Genomic DNA, 20,621 nt, shown 5'->3' with positions numbered 1-20,621 from the left:
ATTTCACGGTACAGTTTTAGAGAATTCAGTTTATTATGTCAAGTTTCAAAAGAGCACTAAACTGCTAATCCAAAAGTCTCGAGTTCGAATCCGTGTTCTGATGGGTACCTGACTCACGTAAGGGAAAACAAAGGAGACTAGGCATTGTGCTGTCCACACTAACTCTTCATTTGCCTAGGTCACAGAAACAGGTGAACTCTACTCCACTTGCTACATGGACCGACACGTTCGAAAAGGAAACATATATAAGCACACAAAAAAAATTAATTACATTAGGTGAAAGCTGAATCCGGTAAAAACCAAGATAAACCTGACAAACATTGACGAGCAGGGGTAATTATGTTAATCCCATGATAATCCCCAGACATCAAACAAACAACTTGATGCGCTCGTTAGTGCACCAGCTGGACAGCAGACAACGATATACACAGGTGGCGACACCTACCTTCTCATCTGCCCAGCCTCGTTATCGTCTAGTCGTGAAATTGACGTGCTAACAGAATGAAGTCTCTTGTTCTCTTGTATCTGGCATCTTGTCTCACGGTGTTAACTGTAGCACGTAAGTCAACTTTTCTCACATAAAACTACACATAAAAAGTCAACTTTTCTCACATAAAACTACACATAAAATATTACAACACACAGCAATACAGCAACACAGTGGGAGAAATAACTTGATTATAAACTGCGAGCTAAGCATGTTTAGAGAAAATAATTGAGAAAGGATATGCAGAACGAATTCTATTACAACACTTACATGTGTTCTTGTATAAACGTTCTGTGTCGAACTGCTTTAAAATACAGGTTTACGTGTGGATATTTTGTACGAAATTGTTACCAAAAAGAAAGTTACTTTATGGTTTTTAATTCAGCAAAAATGTAAACAATATAATATATTATGTTGTTTGTGCACATTATTCTTCATGTATATGGTACATATTTATACCATTTATATAGTATATTTGTTACAAATAACATCACGTGATTATGATAAGTATTACAAATGTTAAGTTAAAAAACAGATTGTATTTTAAACTTCTTTCAAAACGCGAGTTACATATTTAGAATAATAAATTATTTATTTCTGAACGCAGCTTTATCTAACAGTGAAAGTAGTCAAAAAGTATTTGAAAAGATGTTTATAGTTTAGAAAAGAATTGACAATTTATTACCATCTTTGTATAATATTCGGTAACATTAAAATTTTCTCCAACGTAAATACGAACTGTGTAAGCTTTGCGTGCAGAGTTTCTTCCAGGCATCTCTTCGGGGGGGCGAAGCCCCCCCGAAAAATTTTTACCGCCCCCCCGAACGAAATGAAATTTATATAATTTATATAGAAAATATATACTTTTAACAGTGTCCGCCCCCCCGAAGAAAGTTTACCGCCCCCCCGAAGATTTCCAGTGCCCCCCCCGGAGAAAAAAGTCTGGAAGAAACACTGTTTGCGTGCTGTAGATTTGGTTTTCTCGAAATATGGACAAATAGGGCCGACATAAATAAATCACTAAATATACAAGCACACAAACCCCAGTAAATTTTAGTACAGCATACATCAGATCAGGGGCGTAGCGAGGGGGGGGGCGGGGGTAGCGGACCGCACCGGGTGACACCATTTAGGGGGGTGACACCAAGGCAAAAAATAGCAAAATATATAGAGAAAAACTCGGGGGGGGGTGCAAATCGAAAGTTTGAGGGGGGGGGGGAGTGCAAATCGAAAGTTGGAGGGGGGGGGTGCAAATCGAAAATTTGAAAGTTTGTCCCTGGGTGTCTATGCCACTGGGGGGGGGGGGGGGGGCGGGGGTTACACCATTAAGTGCCGCACCGGGTGATACCCGACCTCGCTACGCCACTGCATCAGATCACATGATCACAGACTATAAGTTTAGTACAACATACATCATATTACGTGTCACGTGATGTTCACAAACTCCCCAGTCCCCGCAGACGATGAGGTCAACCGGATGTGCATCTTTGGCGACATTGCTGTGCGTCACGGCCACTTCACCATGGACACCTGCAACAGGTGCAAGTGTTTCAATGGAAAGGAGGTCTGCGAGGACAAGCCATGCAACAAAAGTACAGTTTTACAGTATAATAAGTTTTATTTTTTTGTCATGCAAAAAGTACAGTTTTACAGTATAAGTTTTATTTTTTGTCATGCTGCAAAGTACAGTTTTACAGTATACGTTTTATTTTTTGTCATGCAAAAAGTACAGTTTTACAGTATACGTTTTATTTTTTGTCATGCTGCAAAGTACAGTTTTACAGTATACGTTTTATTTTTTGTCATGCAAAAAGTACAGTTTTACAGTATACGTTTTATTTTTTTGTCATGCAAAAAGTAGTTTTACAGTATACGTTTTATTTTTTTGTCATGCAGCAAAGTACAGTTTTACAGTATACGTTTTATTTTTTGTCATGCAGCAAAGTACAGTTTTACAGTATACGTTTTATTTTTTGTCATGCAGCAAAGTACAGTTTTACAGTATACGTTTTATTTTTTTTTTCATGCAAAAGTACAGTTTTACAGTATACATTTTATTTTTTTTTTGTCATGCAGCAAAGTTGTTTTACAGTATACATTTTTTTTTTGTCATGCAAAAGGTACAGTTTTACAGTATACATTTTATTTTTGTCATGTAGCATAGTAGATTTACAGTATGCATTTTTTTTGCCTTGCAACTAAATTGGTTTTACAGTATATATTTTACATTGTGCCATGCAACAAAGTAGTTTTAAAGTATAAATTTGATTTTCCCCTGCAACAAAAGAAGTTTTACAGTATAAATTTTATATTTTGCCATGTAACAAAATTAGTTTTACAGTATACTTATTACATGTAGCTAAAAAAATCTATAACGCATAGCTTACTGTACTTTAAAACATACCGACATATTCCTATGCAACTCGGCTTGCATTATTTCATGCTGATTAAATTATTATAAACTACAGCTTGTTTAGCTAGCACGTAAATCAGGCACTGCGTGGCCGGGCGATAGCGCGCTGAACTTCTAACATGAAAGTCTCGAGTTCGGATCGCGGACTCCTGTCCGTCGGTCATGTCCGAGTCCATCCAGTGCTCACGAGTACCTGATTCAGGTAAGGCAAAGTAAAGGCGAATGCACAGAGAACTGACCACACTATCCATTCATATTTCATATAGAAACAGGTGAACTCTATTTCATCTGTCCTATTAGGGGTCATCCATAAATGACGTCATGCTTTTTTGACGCTTTTTACCTCCCTCTTTCCCCTCCGTCACACGTCGTCACAAAAAGCCAGAACCCCCCATCCCTAAAATGACTTCACACCTCAGCGTACAACTCTCTCAAAACTGCTGTTGAATTTTTCTTAAAACATCGATATTTTTCCAAAATCTTGTCGGAACTCTGTCAACATAGAGTATGTTGATCAATTCCTATTACAATTTATTTAAACCGTTTTCTAAAACGCGAAATAACTGCTAAAACTTGTTTTCTAACATTGCTGCTTTAAAATGCAAAAGTGTGACGTCACACAATCTGAACCCCCCCCCCCCCTCCCCCTCATCACACACCGTCACAAAATTACGGACCCCCCCCTGCCCCCTACGAGTGTGACGTCATTTAAGGACGACCCCTTGACCACTGAATCCGATGTGGAAACATGTTTACAAATGTGGCTAGCTACTAAAAATGTTCAGACCAGCACAACAAATACACACCGAAGCATCACTTTAAAGAATGTATAGACCTACAGTTATCAGAGAAAGCCTCAATGCTAAACACCAGTCAAAATGACGCCGTACTTTTCTTGTTCCAGGAGGCGCCGCTTGCGTCATTGACGGTAAAAAATATGCCAGCGGCCAGCCAACACCTGACGAGTGCGGCCGATGTCGCTGTCGCCATGGCAACCCAGTCTGCGACAAAAGCGCATGCGTGAAAGTAAGTAACTCCGTTTGATGCGACAACCCAGATCAACTTTACCATCTCCAGTAGGTATTTTATCTATGTGTGCTTTACCGCTTGTGTTAGCGTGGTGCTAGTTCTGAGATTACTTGGTGGGTACAGTTACTTTCGCGCATCACTTCAGGGGTGCAATGCTACTCCAAATCACGTCCACCCCACCCCCGAACGAAAAACATATGTATATAAAAATATATACTTTAACCATTGTCCAACAACCACATCCCCCCCCCCCTGAAATTAAGCGTCCCCTCCCTCGACATTTGTAGCGTCCCTCTCAAGAAACACCGATTAAGTAGCTTAAGGTATCCCCCCCTCCACCTCCGCAACCCCCACCTCAGATGTTGGGCGGTACTTTGCAATAAATTAAACTACAAATAATATCGTTTCAGACCAGATTGTCTATGCTGCAGATGAAGTAGAGTCCATGCTTCTCTGACCTCGACATCTGCAGTGACAGAGTTTCTTCCGGGCATCCCCGAGCCCCCCCCCCCCCCCCCTCACCCCGAAGAAAGTCTCCCCCCCCCCCCCCCCCCGAACGAAATGAAATTTATATAGAAAATATATACTTTTTCAGTGTTCGCCCCCCCCCCCCCCCCGTAGAAAGTCTACCGCCCCCTTGAAAATTTCAAGTGCCCCCCCCCCCTCGCCCCCCGGAGAAAATAGTCTGGAAGAAACACTGTGCAGTGAAAGTACAGCTTTAACTGGATTCTTGGACGTCCGACAATTTAAGCATTTGATCTAACCGCACCGTCCAGCATTGTTACCTAGTTAGTTCCTAGTCCAAGTTCACAAACATGTATTTTGTCTTTAAAGTTTGTAGCTTCTTATTTCGTTTGATGTTCCCCACACTCGAAAGGCCTGACGCTGTCCTAATCCAGGGTCTCACCTAAGAAAATTACAGCTTTTTAAAATGTATTTAGTCCACATTGCATCACCAAGACCTGACATAAAAAATCTTGATTTTTTTTTTCTTAACAGCTGCACGCGTTCACGAGATCCGTTGAGATTTGAATAATCCGTTATAATGTCGAAGTCAGGAGGATGGTGGTGCAAGGAGGTGGGAGGGGGGTGGAGGAGGGGGGGTGGAGGGGTTAGAATCTATCCCATGCCTCTCGTGAAAATTACTGGCGATAGTGCGTTTGGTTTAGCATTCATGGCTTACCATTCAATCAGTTGAATGTCACAGAGCTGAAAAAAACATAATGTGCGTGTTTGTGTTAGTGTATGTGTGTGTGCGTATGTAGTAGCTTCCTATTTGAAACACCCCTCTTCGGGGGGCACATCTCCTCCCCCCCCCTCCCCGAACAAAATAGAATTTAAACAGCAAATATAGACTATTACCAGTGTCCGCCCCACCCCCCTAAATTTTTTTGTCCGCCCCCCGCCCCCCGAAAGTTTTAAGTGCCCCCCCCCCCCCCCCGCCCCTGGAGAAAAAAGTCTGAAAGAAACACTGCCTAGATTAAATTGCCTCCCACCTTACTCCCACACAAAACACAAACAATTTCCATAATGTGTAGGCCTACCAGCTGTTGGTTCTGATTTGATTTTATCCCCCAGGAATCTGACTAGACTGGCGGTGTGTTCAGGCAAGGTGTGTTTTATGAAATAAACATTTTGAAACTGAAACATCCAGACTCAATGTTCTTTCGTGTTATAAGTGTGTATGTTTGGTATTTTTAGTCCTCTTTGTGTTAAATAATACAAAGAATCTTATTTTAATGTGTAGTGTAATACGATTTATGTAGTTCAGCTATCCTAAAACAATTTTTAAGAAGAATTTGTTACGATTTAATTAAAAATTCTAAAAACCAGTACACCGATCAAAAATGAAAATTGGAGTGGAGTTGGGGGGGGGGGGGGGGGGTTGAAACGCAGAAGTATAAAAAAATTGAAAGAAGATTTCGATATTAAATTATGGATACTACATTGATATATGTATATCCAAAATTAATTTTAAGTAGTAAATATTTAATACCTTCACCACTGTTGCTCATTTAGAAACTCTACCTGGATGAGACTCAGCCCTCCCTAGGGTGAGACTCAGCCCTCCCTAGGGTGAGACTCAGCCCTCCCTAGGGTGAGACTCAGCCCTCCCTAGGGTGAGACTCAGCCCTCCCTAGGGTGAGACTCAGCCCTCACTGGGAAGGCGCTGACTACTGCTAGTGAGGCGTGATAAGTAACAGAAATGGCCAATATTATGATGCATCAATGTGCAAAGTGTACAATTGTAATTTTCAATAGTCCTCTTCAATCCCCAACATTTAGAATTATTATTTGTCTCTAGTTTGAATTTTAAAATATTAGCTTTATTAACTTATATAATATGTAAACGTCTTTAATTTTAGTAAAATTGTACAAGAATAGGCCTTTATAGTGAGCATATTTCTATGTACAACGGACACCGATAGATGCAATAATGTCGATGTTACTGTTAGCTTTCATGATGTATTCATTTGGTATTCACATTACTATTAGGTTCTATTAGGTTCCATCTATAATATCAATTTTCGATAACACCTTTGACAGATCTTCCAATATGAGCATGGGAATAGATTATTTAATGTTTGTATTCATTAGCGTATTTATTGACGAGGGTACGGACCACCCAGATATAAGGTGGGGTGGACGTAATGGGATATTGGTTTGTGGTGTGCAGCTGAGAGACCGTCTTCATACGGGAAACTGGATCGTCTAGGAGGGGGTGGGGGAATAAGGGTTAAATATCGCTAAGATAGAGGTAGGCTACAAAACGGTAAATAGACTAACCTCTTTTTTTAGAATAGAGCTCAAATATTAAATAAAATAATTAAAACGTAGAAAAAAATTGATGCTGTGTTTATTTTTATTTTTGTCAAGAACGTGCGTCAATGTACAACAGAGTTTATTCCAGTCATCTCTTCGGGGGGGGGGGGGGGGGGGGGGGGCAAAAACCAAACGAAATTAAATTTATATAATTTATATAGAAAATATATTTTTTTAACAGTGTCCGCCCCCCCGCCCCCCCGAAGAAAGTCTACCGCCCCCCCCCCCCCCGAAAATTTCAAGTGCCCCCGGAGATAAAAGTCTGGAAGAAACACTGATGTACAAGAGTTCTATTTATCACCCCCCCCCCTCCCCCCTCCACCCTCCATTATATATCGAACAACTTCACAATATGTCCCTACAGTATTTGCAGTCCGGTATTTCTTGTAATGTTAACAAAGAAACATAAAAAGGATGTGTTAGAAATCCTTGTTATGAGCAAAAAAAAAAAACGAAGAAAATGTGTTCGCCTAATTAATTACTTTGGGAATGAGAAAGAATTAGAGAAGATTTAAAAATTATTATTGAGATGTTGTTATTAATTATAATATAAATAGCTATCGGTACGCGTTCCACGTGCATTATAGCAGTGGCGTAGCGAGGTCGGGTGTCACCCGGTGCGGCACTAAATAATGTCACCCCCCAGAGGCGTAGTGACCCTTCCCGGGGACAAACTTTCAAATTTTCGATTTGCACCCCCCCCCTCTCAAACTTTCGATTTGCATTCCCCCTCAAACTTTCAATTTGCACCCCCCCCCCCTTATAACTTTCGATTTGCACCCCCTCAAGTTTTTCTCTATATATTTTGCTATTTTTTGCCTTGGTGTCACCCCCCTAAATGGTGTCACCCGGTGCGGTCCGCACCCCCCGCCCCTCTCCCCTCGCTACGCCCCTGCATTACAGGCCTATATATTTTTAAATGTTGTACTTGTTTGAGAAAAATAATTTATGAAATAGTTATTGGTCAAAACTCAATGTGCTTTACTATACGCTGAACGATATTAGTGACAAATCAAAGAAATAAATAATTAGCTAAAAATACGAAACAATTAACATAACACAGACACACACTGATTAAGTGACTTAAATGATTCCGTTAAAAACCTAGAACACTTACTACATGATAAATCATGCATAACAAAACAATACAAACACTAACGTGGGTCGAAATTACTGAAGCCAACGTGCACATTTAAATTTACAACTAGAGTTTTACGGGTGTTACCCCACCCCCACACGTGCTCTCACATTTGGAGGCTGTTGTTAATAACATGCTTGATTCAGACTTAATAATTGATAAGCTACTTAGTAGTCACGTCAAAGCATCGAATGATTTTCAAATATGGTGTCATCCAAACCACTTCGTTTGTTGTCGTTTTCTTTCTGATCTGTTAGGTAATACATTGTTTGTTCTGTGAAAGGTGCATTTGGTACTCCCCCCCCCCCCCAACCCCTAACCATGGCATCAGGGCCGGCGCTACCTACTAGGCGAACTAGGCGGTCGCCTAGGGGGGGCATCCCTAGGTGGGCGTAAAAGGTTTAATCGATATTATCAAAAAGTACCTAATAATTAATAACTTTTATAAAGGAGTAGCGGTCTATTTCGGCACTCAGGACGAACTATTAATTTTGCACCCCACCCCAAAATTAGGTCTATATAGGCCTATATTTATTTGCGATGGTGAGAATACAACCCCACCTCCCTAATTTGGAAAAGTCGGGGCACTTTTTATCAGTCACTTTGCCTTTTTAGTTTGGTGTCACATAATTGATGTAGAAAACGATTAAATAAGTTCGTAATTTAAATTTCGAATATTTCAAACGGTTATTTAATTTTAATGTTGATTTAGTGATCGCTCCAGCGCGTGAAGGCGTTACAAAACACGTGCAATTTTGTTTTTAATAGGGGTTGTAAGCAGAGGCGTAGCGACCCTTCCCGGCGCCCGGGGACAAACTTTCGATTTGTACCCCCCGGTCAAGATTTCGATTTGCACCCCCCCCCCTCAAACTTTCGATTGGATTTGCACCCCCCCCCCCTCAAACTTTTGATTTGCACCCCCCTCAAGCTTTCATTTTTATTTTTCCAACCCGTTTTGGCGCCCCCTAAGGCGGGGGACATATGTCGTCCCCCCCCCCCCGCCCCCCCCCCCACCTCTCTACGCTACTGCTTGTAAGTCTCGCTTTCTCTGACTTTGAATTAGAAATCTGTTCTGGTGGAGACAGTTTTGTAATGACGAGATGTTCAAAGTATTGTAATTGTTTGGTAAGTTTTGATGAATCGTTTAGATTTGGGAGTAACAGTGGAAGGCTGTTGCTGATATGGTTTCGTAGGTAAAAGTTGTCGAAGTGTTAAAGTGTCGATAATTTCATTTGGCTGTTGTGTAGTTGAAGGTCTAGTGGAATCTGATTGGTAATAGAGAAATGAGAATGTAGGTGATGAGGTATCGTAGTTCTGGAGTTCAGGACTATCGAGTCCTGTGGTATCAAGGTATCGAATTGTGTTGACTGTTAACGTATAGCAATAGGTCCTGTTAAATCGTTGTTGATTGGCAGCAGTGTTTCTTCCAGACTTTTTTCTCGGGGGGGGGGGGTCACTTGAAATTTTCGGGGGAGGGCGGTAGACTTTCTTTAGGGGGGGGGGACACCACATTGTTAAATGTATATATTTTCTATATAAATTCCATTTCGTTCAGTGGGGAGGTAGACTTTTTTCTGGGGGGGGGGGGGGGGCGGAGCCACTCCGAAGAGATGCCTGGAAGAAACTCTGATTGGGAGTATCGTTTGTAGAGCTTGGTGAAGTTAGTTGAGGCGGTGTCGTAGTTCTGGAGCATCGAGTCTAGTTATGTTTAGGTATCGAAGTTTGATGTGTTTTGAATGTAGTAGAGTATATCAAGTAGTCGAGTTTATCGTAAGTTAGATTATTTCAATTCAGGACGGTGCACACTACAAAGAAAGGTAGGCGTTCTCTAGCTGACAAATCTTATAACTTAAAATCTTATAACTAACCGTAAACTTAGTTTTTTTTCAAATTATATTTTTTAAATATAATAATCAATAATTATAGCAATGTCTTGAGTTACCCGTATTAGATTTTTTTCGAGAGGCGTCCCTCTATTTAACGGATCAAAAAATGTTGTGCAATAATAACTAATGCAATAGGATGGATAATAACTGCAATAAATTGTATGTCATCAAAATTGACTAGAAGAATGTATAATAAAGCTACCGTGTTCAGACTTTCAAATTAAACCCACAGTAAATAGTCAATGAGTAAAATATATTCATTCGATACAGCTACATAACTAGTATAAAATATTTGTTATAATTTTTAAGTAATGAAATTTAAAACTTTTTATTGTGTTTTTCAACCAAGTCTTAGTAACACTTGGTTAATTTATCTATTCTTGAGAAAGTCATTTCCCTTGAATAAAATTTTGGTATTTGATATAAATGGGAGATAATTCGTTGTTAAACTTTACTTTCATTTCAAATGTATGCACCTTAGGTTGACCGCATACTTCTAAATGAAACTAAGTTATTATTTGCTATTGTACAAAATTATACAGAGCAGAAATTCTAAACAAAATAGTTTGGTAGGTTTTTTTAGCAATATGTGGGTTTTTCTTCTCAGGGTTCTTTTTTCCCCAGACTTTTTTCTCACGAGGGGGGTGGGGGGGGGGGGCACTTGAATTTTTTCTCTTTGAATTAGCAACAATTACAATAGAATATTATCAGTTTCTTTTTCTGCCAGGCATCTCTTCGGGGGGTGGGGGGAGAGCTTTCCCGAAGAAAGTCTACCCCCCCCCCCGAACGAAATGGAATTTATATATATATATAGAAAATATATAAACAGTGTCCGACCACCCCCCCCCCCACTTTTAGTCTGCCACCCCCCCCCCCCCCGGAAAAATGTCTGGAAGAAACACTGAATGTGATTATGCTTGCAAATTGGAGTTGAAGGAATTAGTACAAGCTTTTGCGACAAAGGAGGCAAGTAAAATTTGATATTTGATGTCTACTTACAACCTGTATGCAGTTGATAATAAATTAATGTCACTTCTTATTAATTGACTAGCTTTTTTTTATAACACCAGACTTTTTTTATTAATAGAGTTTATGTAGTGAAAGGTTAAATAAAAACAGGAAAAATTTCTAAAGACATTCATTCCAAATCCAGATTAATTATTTTAGAATTAAAAAACAAGTATTTGCATGATGTTAATTTAATACATCATGTTTTTCATCATTGTAGTTTTAAATATTTGTTTGGTCTATTCATGTATGCATTACTTCTTTTATCAAGACAATAACATTTAGTCAAGACTGTGGCTAAAAAAAACCAAGGACAACATAACAAACATACCCTAAGAAGATCACCAAACTCTAATGAGAAAACGAAATCAGTTCTTGACAATTTTTATTAGCAAAATTAGAAAAACTATACAATAAGTAAAAAATTGTGAAGTAAAACTATAATCCAAAGTAAATACAATATCTCTCAGCTTACAAGCAAACAATACACACGTAGCTCAATACAAGAAAATAATGAGAGATATGTATAAACTTAACAGTTTACAATAACCCGTATGCAAATAAAAAGGTCAACGTAACTCAGCTATCTCGATATACCACATAACTCTTCTAGAGTAGACACCATTGAATTGTATAAAAGTATAAAGCAATTACATTCAATAGAGATGTAACCTGACACTTGAAAATGTAAGGAGATTTTTCCAGTTATGGAAATATAGGTATAGCACAGAATATCTCCTTACAACTTTAATTAACTAGGATTTTTAAGGGATTTTTTAAAAATCCAGATCATATTTTTAAAATTGTCTGTGGTAAAATTTTCTTTACATGAAAAAAAAAGAGGAAAAAAAATTTGCATCTCTGCTTTCAAAAAATTGTACAATAAAAAAAATATTTAATATCATTAATATCCATTTCCAAGTCACAGGGATAAAACAAAGTGTACATTTCAGCTGCTTCACATCTGATAGATGGCTGAGATTGTACAAGGGAGATCAGTTGCCACATATAATTATATGATTATTGGGGAACAGAGAAATAAGGGGAATAACATAAATCACAAAAAGGCATAGCACCAATCAGTAAATTTACAGTTGTAGAATTAATTAGTTTCAAAGTTTTCATATATATTCTAAAGGCAACATAAAGTTAACATTAAAAATATGCAACAACAACCACATATTTCTCTTTAGACATAAGAACTAGGTTATGCATTGATAGATGTGAAACAATTTGGAAGCTCTTTTGATTGCCCTATAGGGCCTGTGAATGATCAACTAAAATATCTTAAGATTTAGAATTACTCCTGAACAAAACTTAAACAATGAAAGCAGAACTTACAACAATAATCAACAGTATGGGTAACCCATTCTTACCTCCAACATCAGAATAAGCCTAGTTCTGACATGATTACACCTCAGTTAAAAAATGCAAACAAGCTTAGTGAAGACAAAGCACATTGGGGAGAAATCAGAAAAATTTTAGAGTATATTATTCTAAGAAAAAAAATCAGTCTCTTTTAGAATTGGTACCTCTAAAATGCATGAGCCAGATCATGAAAAACACCAGCACAAATAAAACCTACAGTAAAATCAGAATTCATACTATATTCAGCTTAACTTCATAAAAAAGACAGCATAAAAATTAGTGGAACTGGGCAGGTGGCAGCCTTGTATACACTACTTCCATCAACAGAAAACATCTGTAGATTTACAAACAGGAAGAAAGAAATTAACCCCACCACAGCATCATAACCACTATCAACAGGTAAGGCACTGAAACTGTGTCATTAGATGTAACAATAGAAGAACTCTCACAGATACAAACGGTTAGTCCATAGTTTAGAAATAGACACAATAGAAGAGGTAACTGCAGAGGACACATGACTAAAACAACCAATAAGAATAGAACAATCTTGAACAGACTGAGTTGATCAACCGTAAATATCAGTAGAGACCCTTTGAGGTCAAAACCCAAGCCATAATCAGAATTATATTGCACTTTTTATAAACAAAAAAAGGGAAATTTTCTTGCACTTTTTATAAACATAAAAAAGGAAATTTTCTCGCACACAGAAAATTAGATCATTTAATCCCACCACATTCAAAAATGGAACTACCTGTACATGTGCAAATGTTGGTTATTTATAGTTGAGGCGGGCGTGAATAGTCTTAATATTGTATAAAATATTTTAAAACTTTGGTGCAATGTTTTAAAATAAATATGGCTATAATAACCAGATTACTTGATTTTTGACAAGTTTACATAAGACTGAAAGCTTTTGATGCAAGAGTATTTTTTGTAACTAAAACAAAAATGTATAAGTATTTTCTGTAACTAAAACACAATTTTTAGAAAAAGGTAAAAAAAATTTGGTTGTTTACTTTTAATCATACAAAATATCGGAAAACCAGCTGAACTAGACCATGAAGTTTAAAAAAATTAATTTTACATAAAAATTGTATCAGCACAAATTGTATAAGAACAAATTGTTTTGAGTTATTTATGAAGTGGGGTTTGAGAATATTGATCACGGTTCCTGTACAGCCAATAATGTTTGTCTTACAAAAGGAAAACTTCTGGGTTATTACTTAGGGTTGATGAAAAAAAAGTAGCCGTAAACTCAAAAAATTATTTTCAAGTTCTTTGGATTCGCAACTTTCATTAATTTCTGAATTATTTTCAGTTGTTCTATTTATTAAGTTTTATTGCATCTTTGAAAGCAAAATCTAAAAATAACCCAGTTTTTTTGTTCAAGTCAACAATAGTTGTTGAAACCAACGAGTCAAATGCGCCTCCATTGTTTTAAATCAAACCAAACTAATTAAGAACTAAAGTTAGAAGTTTTAGTAGTTTAGATGTATTAAATTAAAAATGTATTCATTTGACAATTTTATAAACGTTATGTTTTGGTGAAAAATGTTTATCTTACACTATTTACAGATAAATGCACCAAATTAAAAAAAAATGTTTCCTGTAAACCTGGCATATTGATATAAACAAAATTGTCATTCTGGTAGCTCTGATGATTAAATTCACTGGTAGCTCCATTTGATTCATACATGTTTCACATGGTACTTACACTCACAACTTAAAATACATTTGAAACAAATATGAGATCTCACAACTTAATATACACGTGAAACAACAGTTCTGCTACCTCTCACACCTTAATACATGTGAAACAAACATTGAAACCTCTCACATCTTGATATATTTGACACATTGATACCACCCACAACTTAACACATGTGAAACATTGACACCACTCACAACTTAACACATGTGAAACATTGACACCACTCACAACTTAACACATGTGAAACATTGACACCACTCACAACTTAACACATGTGAAACATTGACACCACTCACAACTTAACACACGTGAAACACGAGTAATGCGACAATGAACAAATATTCTGATCAACAAACACCACCTTGAGATAAATCTTGTCCCCGGGGTTTAAGTTGACGCTACACACATTACACGCGCTCGAGTACCCAGCCTGGCCGTTGACCTGGCAGATCCACTCTGTGTCGTTGTTGGTTGGCCGTTCTCTGACCACCCCTATGGCCACCTTCTCATCAATGGAGATACCCAGCAGGTACAGGCCCCCCTCCGGCACCGTGAAGACCCCAGAGTCAGGGTGGAAACAGTTGCCGTTGTTACAGGAGACGCGGCAGTAGTTTTTTACGACAGTCCCAGCTATCAGAGGCTTTGTGAGGTCCAGGTGGGCAGTGAAGGCCACGGGCCTGGAGACACACAGGATCTCTGCAATAAGAAAACTTGTCTCAGTGATAGGTCAAGTACATGAGGGACTGTTTTATTTACTTAGCTAGCAATCAGTTGATTAGGCTTAAAATATGAAGAACTATTCTAAAGCACTAAACCTAGTATAATTAGAATTAAAGCATGTTCACTACCAACTAAACTTAAAAATTTTTTTATTTAAATATAGTAAAATATGCTAATTTAACATACTTTTTTAAACATTTGTTAATTAAATCAATTTTAACAGTTAGGCTTTATCTTTTACTGCATTAATTTCAACTTATTTTCATACCCCCTGTTTTCTTAATAAGTCACTAGAGTGAACATCATTTCATTTCCCTAGACTCAACAGTACTTTCATGTCTGAATCTATCCATTATTTTAATCTATATCACAAGAGTGAAAAAATAAAAAATTAAGTAGGCATTCAAACTTACCCAACTGCTGAATTTTTTTCACAATCTTATCAAACTGCAATTAGAAATAAAAGTCAATGAAAAGAAAGATTACCTACTAATACACTGACGCAACAATATTTTGGTCACAAATACAGTCACTCAGTGATACAACAAGCTTATGGAATAAAAAAAAACTTTTATAAAAAAAATATACCTATATCTAATGAGAAATCATAATTTGTTGTGTAACACAGTAAACACAGGTACAGTACTACAAATTAATAATCATACTAAAATATGAACTAAACAACACATTAGATGTGAGATGCTTATCAATTAGCATATGGGAAGTTTATGCCTAATTCTTAGCAAACTAATGTGTTTTAATCAGAAATTCTGAGTACAGTAAAAAAATATTTCCTAAATTGTATTAAAAGATAGATAGTAATAATATTAAATAAGCAGACACAAAATATCACTGGATTATCTATATTTTCCATTCTTGCCTTGCTGTAACAATAATTACACAACTCTAAAGCCTATTTTCAAATCATCTATGATGAAGATAAAAAAAAATGCTAGTTTTCATTTAGTTTTATTTTTAATGAGTAGGAACTAGCATACAGTGCACAATATTTGTGTTTCTACATTATAAAAATATTACTCTATTATTAACAGAAAATATACTCACATTTAATTTCAAATTATCCTCAAAATATGTACACTTGGCCCGAAGTGATTGCGCCAACTCATTGCTATGCGAGGCTAGGAAATTAATTTCATTGGTCAGATTGTCCACCTTCAACACAAGCCCCTGGTTGTTCTGTTCAATGGTCAAGCTGATGACCGTGTTATCTATGTCCTGCACCGCTGTCCTCAGGTCCTCCATCTGTCTCCTGGTCTCAGTTAGCTGCCCTTGTGTCTGTGACACCTCATTACTTATATCATCTAACTGTCCACAGTTCTTCAAGTTAGAAAGTTTCAAGTTCTCCACAACCTCAACAAAACCCTGCATGGCTTTCTCTTGGTCCATAATATGCTGTGCAAGATCCGAGTGCTCAGACAGTTTAGTGTTGATGGCTTCTATTTGTTTGTGGTTCTCACTCAGGGTGTTTGTGACTTTTTTCATCTGTTTTTCCAGTTTCTCCACTTGTTTAGAGCCCTTGAGCAGGGAGATAACTGCCTCCTCTGCCAGGTTGAATCTTTTTTGTAACAACTGAAGTTGGTCTACACAAATATGAAATGTTAAACGGAGCATGAGTTTATTTACCATGAGCAATGCATTAAGTTTTGTAAAGCAGGAAATCACCGAAACATCATCCTTAACAGTTGAAAATAAAACGGGAGTGATTTCCCCTAAACTTTAAGGGATATTCTAATATAACAGTAAGGGGGAAGCACTTTCAGTGCAATCAGGCTTAAGAAATGTTTTTAAAATGCATCTGTTAAATTCCGCATATGATGATGTGAGGATGCATTAAAAAAAGAATAATTGTCAAAATTTCATTTAATTTTTGCGCACAATTATAATATTCTCTCTATATGCGAGAAAGTAAAACAAAAAAACTACATTTCTGACATTTTCATAAAGACAGATGATCAACATTTAATTGCCAATATTAAAATAACTATCTGTTACTACTTGCAGAATACAATTATGTTTTTTTTGTTTCTAAGGTTTGAAAATAATTCACTGGGTAGTTAAATTAAAATCAAGAGGTAGTGTTAGAACATGGTGAGGTCCAGCGCTCAATGGCTAAGTTAAAGTAAGATCCCAGGCACACATGTCATTGGATGGCCACCTATAGGTCTATCCCGTTATAATTGGTACTTAGCTTTATGCCATAGTCATAGAAATCAATGGCAGTCCTCTAAACAGCTAGAATACTTCTCTATCACATTACAGCAATCAATGTAAGTATGGGCAAGATATCAGAAACATCTGAAGTCCTGGTCTTAACTGGCATTGAAATACTAAACAAGTGAAAAGAATCATCACACTACAGAGATTTCTAATGTTATAACACAGCAAAACTTTACCATTCATGTCTTGATTGCTTTCATTCACAGGTTTAGTAATTGTGCTGGTGGATTCCACAGGGTCACTTAAAATTTTGGTTGGTTTCTCATTGTCGTTAAAACATTTAGAAAGTGAAGGTTCAACATTATTTTCACCTAAAACAGAAGTAGATTTTACTCATTATTCTTTAGCTTTTTAATAATGCAAAGACATCCATCATGAATCTTTAAACATAAAGCCATTGCACAGTTTTCAACTTAATCAAAGGTGACAATTTAAATGCTTCTTTTGTTTGTTTATTAATTTAATAATTTTTTAATTAGAAAAAAAAAAAACAACCAAACTGATAATTATTAAAAAAAAATTGTGATTGCCACTCTCCCATTTTTTATACAAGTGTGCTCAATCATAAGAATCTATTGAGACACTCTTGAAACAATCCATATCAGGCACGCAAGCAAAACCCTCTGCAGATCACATTTTAAATATTTCAATACTCATGCTAGCATTCATTACTTATTTTTGTATCATCATCCATCAAATTTTCTTAGCCAACAAGAAAAGAAACATCCACAACATTCACTATGAATATTTTATCAAAGAAGAAAGTATTTACTCAATATTTCAAGGTATCTGCTGAATGCTGCTGTCATAGCCCCATCCAGCTGTTGAACTATTTGCACGAAGCTTGAACTGTTTGACTCTTTCTCATCTAGCCAAGCCTTGCCTTCCTCAATCACCTGTACAACAATATAAATTTTGTTTTGTGTGTTTTATGATGAAACTTTTCACATCACCAAATACCTTGACATTTAAAACAATGCTACTTACATAGTTGAGCTGTGTGATTAGAGAAGTTAAAACAGAAACTTGATGCTCCAAACAGTCCAAATGTTGTTTCACAGTTGATGCTTGCCTCGGGGGCCTCATCTAACAAACAACAATATAGTACAGGATTACAATTATTTCTTCACTTACTTAAACATAAGAGTACTAGCTTTTTAATTCTTAACAACACCACTTGACAGGTATCATGAGGGCTATTCATCACCTCAAATATACAACATATGTTTTAATATTCTCTCACATGAATTTGATCTAAATAATCTGAAAAGACTATACATCTATACGATATCAAATAAGACCTTATCTTAGAATATAGTATACCCCTATAAAATTATTTCACCACCACTGATGTCACTTTGGGGGGAGGGAGTGCTGGTGATTAGTAATTAAAATTTAGAGTTCACTTTTGTTTATATTAAGGCAGACATGCTTAAACCATAAACCAATAAGTAAACAGTCATTACAATCTCTGTTTTACTTTTAATTAAGTTAAAAAACATGAAAACATTATTTAGATGATTGCAAACCACTGTGGTAATATGCTAGACAGTGAGGAAGGTCAACTTTTTTTGTGAGTGCTTTACCAACTATTCCTTTTCTACAATCAACTCTTGTTATGGTGGATTGAACACAAACACTGCAATTTATTAAAAAGAGTTTATTTACTCAAACCAGCATATTTGAAGACTTTGTTCAGACAATGAGTGAAGTATCACAAGATTAACATACTTTGGTTGATAAGCTTTGTCTTACTACCCATAAGTGAATTATTACTTTTACAGATAACATTACTTTTAATAAACACCTAACCTAACTTTAATCTTATATTTGACATAATCCTAATCTAAGGATTAGATACTGCTATCAGTTGTACCTATTTTAATTTTTGGATGAACTAAGCAGTTTTATTAATATAGGCATATTCAATAGACAAACACCTTAACATAAATGCTCATTTTGTCTATGAAAATTTGAGTGTAATATCAAGACAAAAATATGTTGAAATGGTGATAAGAATTGTATTGTCAAAATATGCTACAGTTCAATGGTCTCATGGAGTACACATACCAGTGTTTATTCCAGACTTTTTTCTCCAAATGGGGGGGGGGGGGGGGGGGCAAAGTTTCTTCCAGGCTAAGCCCCCCCCCCCCGAAAAATGTTTACTGCCCCCCCCCCCCGAACGAAATGAAATTTATATAATTTATATAGAAAATATATACTTTTAGCAGTGTCCACCCCCCCCCCCCCGAAGAAAGTCTACCGCCCCCCCCCCCCTTCCCCGAAAATTTCAAGTGTGTGTCCCCCGGAGAAAAAAGTCTGGAAGAAACACGGGGGGGGGGGGGGGGGGAAACAAGTTACGAACAGTGTTTATTTCAGCCTTTTTTTCTACTGGGGGGGGGGGGGTTACTTGTAAAAGTATACATTTTCTATAGGCCTATAAATTTTATTTTGTTCAGGGGGCAGTAGACCTGCTTCCCCCTCCCCCAAGAGGTGCCTGAAAGGAACAGCGATTACAAGCAATAGAATAGATTAAACATTCATTCCATTGGATAGATTCCTCTAAAACTTTAAGAGATTTTTGGTAACTTGATAAGTTATTTCCAATGTCTCAAAAAAAAAAAAACGTTCAGGATTTGATACATTTAATGTAGCCTAGGCCTATAGCTCTATCATATTCTATTAAAGCTGTATATTCTAGATCTAATTCTCATATTCATAACTTTTGTTTCATAGGCTAGATCTACTGCTAGGCCTATGTCATGTGTTTATTTTTAAAAAATGGTTTAGACACTAACTTGCCTATCATATCAAGTAGGCCTATAGTCTATTGCCTGACTGCACTGGAAATGCTTTCCCAAAATATAGTAGGCCCTAATGAATAGGCCTATATGAGAAAGTTTAGATCTTTAATCCTTTTAATAATATTTAATATTCTTTTACTTGTATTTTCATACTCGACTCTGTGGAGCGGCTCCCACAATTATTTTAAGTCTACAACCAATGACTCCTAAATTGAGACAGTGACCCTGCCCTGTAGTTAACTATAGGCCATAGGCCTATAGGGCCTAGTCAAGAATTAACTATAAGCCTATAAGATTTGTATTAATAAGTACACCTACCTAGATCTAGACCTAAGGCGTCCTAAGGGTAAGTGTGACTATGTTTATGTTAGTTTATGATTAGATAGATCTACAATATTTATTTTAAGAAGCCTATGGCCTAGTAGATATAGTACTATAAATACTAGGCCTATTGTAATATAAATAATTATAGGGCAATATATAGATCTAGTATAGGGTAGATCTAGAAATCTAGTTCTAATTCATTCTAGAATGTCTAGCTGATCTAGATATCTAATTCTAGAATGGCTAGATCATCCAGAAAAAAAACGTCCTGCTTGACTTACCATTCTAGATTTAGAATCTAGATTCTAAATCAAGATCTGCACTAAACACTTCCCTACAACCTAACTACTAGATTCTAACACAATCAATACTAAAACAGCTAACACAACTGACAACACTTGGTCACTGAGTGACTGACAACACCAGTGACCATCACCATGACCATGCAACAGATCGATGCCATGTGGATGGCAGACGATAAAACGTGGGGTATTTTCCATCATTTGTTATTTTTTAAATAGCCTATCCTCGATCAGCAAGTTTTTAATACAATATGAATTTATTTTATTATCCCGCTATTATATGAGTTATGAACAACCTTTATTTATAGTCTAGATCTAGATCTAGATCTAGATTCTAGAAAGCACCAAGTGTAGTTCAACTTCCGAAGCT

The 20,621-nt window shown here is 36.8% G+C and overlaps 2 protein-coding genes across 3 annotated transcripts; one reads left to right on the top strand and one right to left on the bottom strand.

The window, feature by feature from the left end:
• The first annotated feature begins 436 nt into the window (after window positions 1–436).
• On the top strand, window positions 437–5,547 carry LOC131958136 (kielin/chordin-like protein). 2 transcript variants are annotated; one of them, XM_059323016.1, is made up of 4 exons: window positions 437–559; window positions 1,939–2,079; window positions 3,805–3,926; window positions 5,508–5,547. In XM_059323016.1, exons 1-4 carry the CDS (start codon window positions 502–504, stop codon window positions 5,517–5,519), a joined length of 333 nt encoding a protein of 110 aa, XP_059178999.1. In that variant the 5' UTR covers window positions 437–501; the 3' UTR covers window positions 5,520–5,547. The 2 variants fall into 2 exon arrangements, with proteins under 2 accessions (XP_059178999.1, XP_059178998.1); XM_059323015.1 differs by having other exon boundaries at window positions 443–559; window positions 1,930–2,079.
• Window positions 5,548–14,071: 8,524 nt separating this feature from the next.
• LOC131958131 (uncharacterized) lies at window positions 14,072–17,907 on the bottom strand. Its single transcript, XM_059323009.1, has 6 exons — window positions 17,809–17,907; window positions 17,594–17,717; window positions 16,998–17,132; window positions 15,649–16,184; window positions 14,997–15,030; window positions 14,072–14,559 (listed from the first exon to the last, which is right to left on the bottom strand). Exons 1-6 carry the CDS (start codon window positions 17,905–17,907, stop codon window positions 14,156–14,158), a joined length of 1,332 nt encoding a protein of 443 aa, XP_059178992.1. The 3' UTR covers window positions 14,072–14,155.
• Between the last annotated feature and the right edge of the window lie 2,714 nt (window positions 17,908–20,621).

Source organism: Physella acuta, unplaced genomic scaffold (assembly GCF_028476545.2).
Source record: "Physella acuta isolate Inbredline_101_S28 unplaced genomic scaffold, ASM2847654v3 ptg001294l, whole genome shotgun sequence".
NCBI classification, from domain to species: Eukaryota; Metazoa; Mollusca; class Gastropoda; family Physidae; genus Physella; species Physella acuta.
Note: the sequence above shows the minus strand (reverse complement) of the source record. Positions and strands in the feature narration are given on the sequence as shown.

Coding starts and splice junctions, on each gene's coding strand:
- LOC131958136 (XM_059323015.1), top strand. CDS start 502: ATGAAGTCTCTTGTTCTCTTGTATCTGGCATCTTGTCTCACGGTGTTA. Junction 560..1,929: donor CACGGTGTTAACTGTAGCAC/GTAAGTCAACTT, acceptor TGATGTTCACAA/ACTCCCCAGTCCCCGCAGAC. Junction 2,080..3,804: donor GGACAAGCCATGCAACAAAA/GTACAGTTTTAC, acceptor TTCTTGTTCCAG/GAGGCGCCGCTTGCGTCATT.
- LOC131958131 (XM_059323009.1), bottom strand. CDS start 17,907: ATGAGGCCCCCGAGGCAAGCATCAACTGTGAAACAACATTTGGACTGT. Junction 17,718..17,808: donor TAATCACACAGCTCAACTAT/GTAAGTAGCATT, acceptor ATTGTTGTACAG/GTGATTGAGGAAGGCAAGGC. Junction 17,133..17,593: donor CAGATACCTTGAAATATTGA/GTAAATACTTTC, acceptor CTTCTGTTTTAG/GTGAAAATAATGTTGAACCT.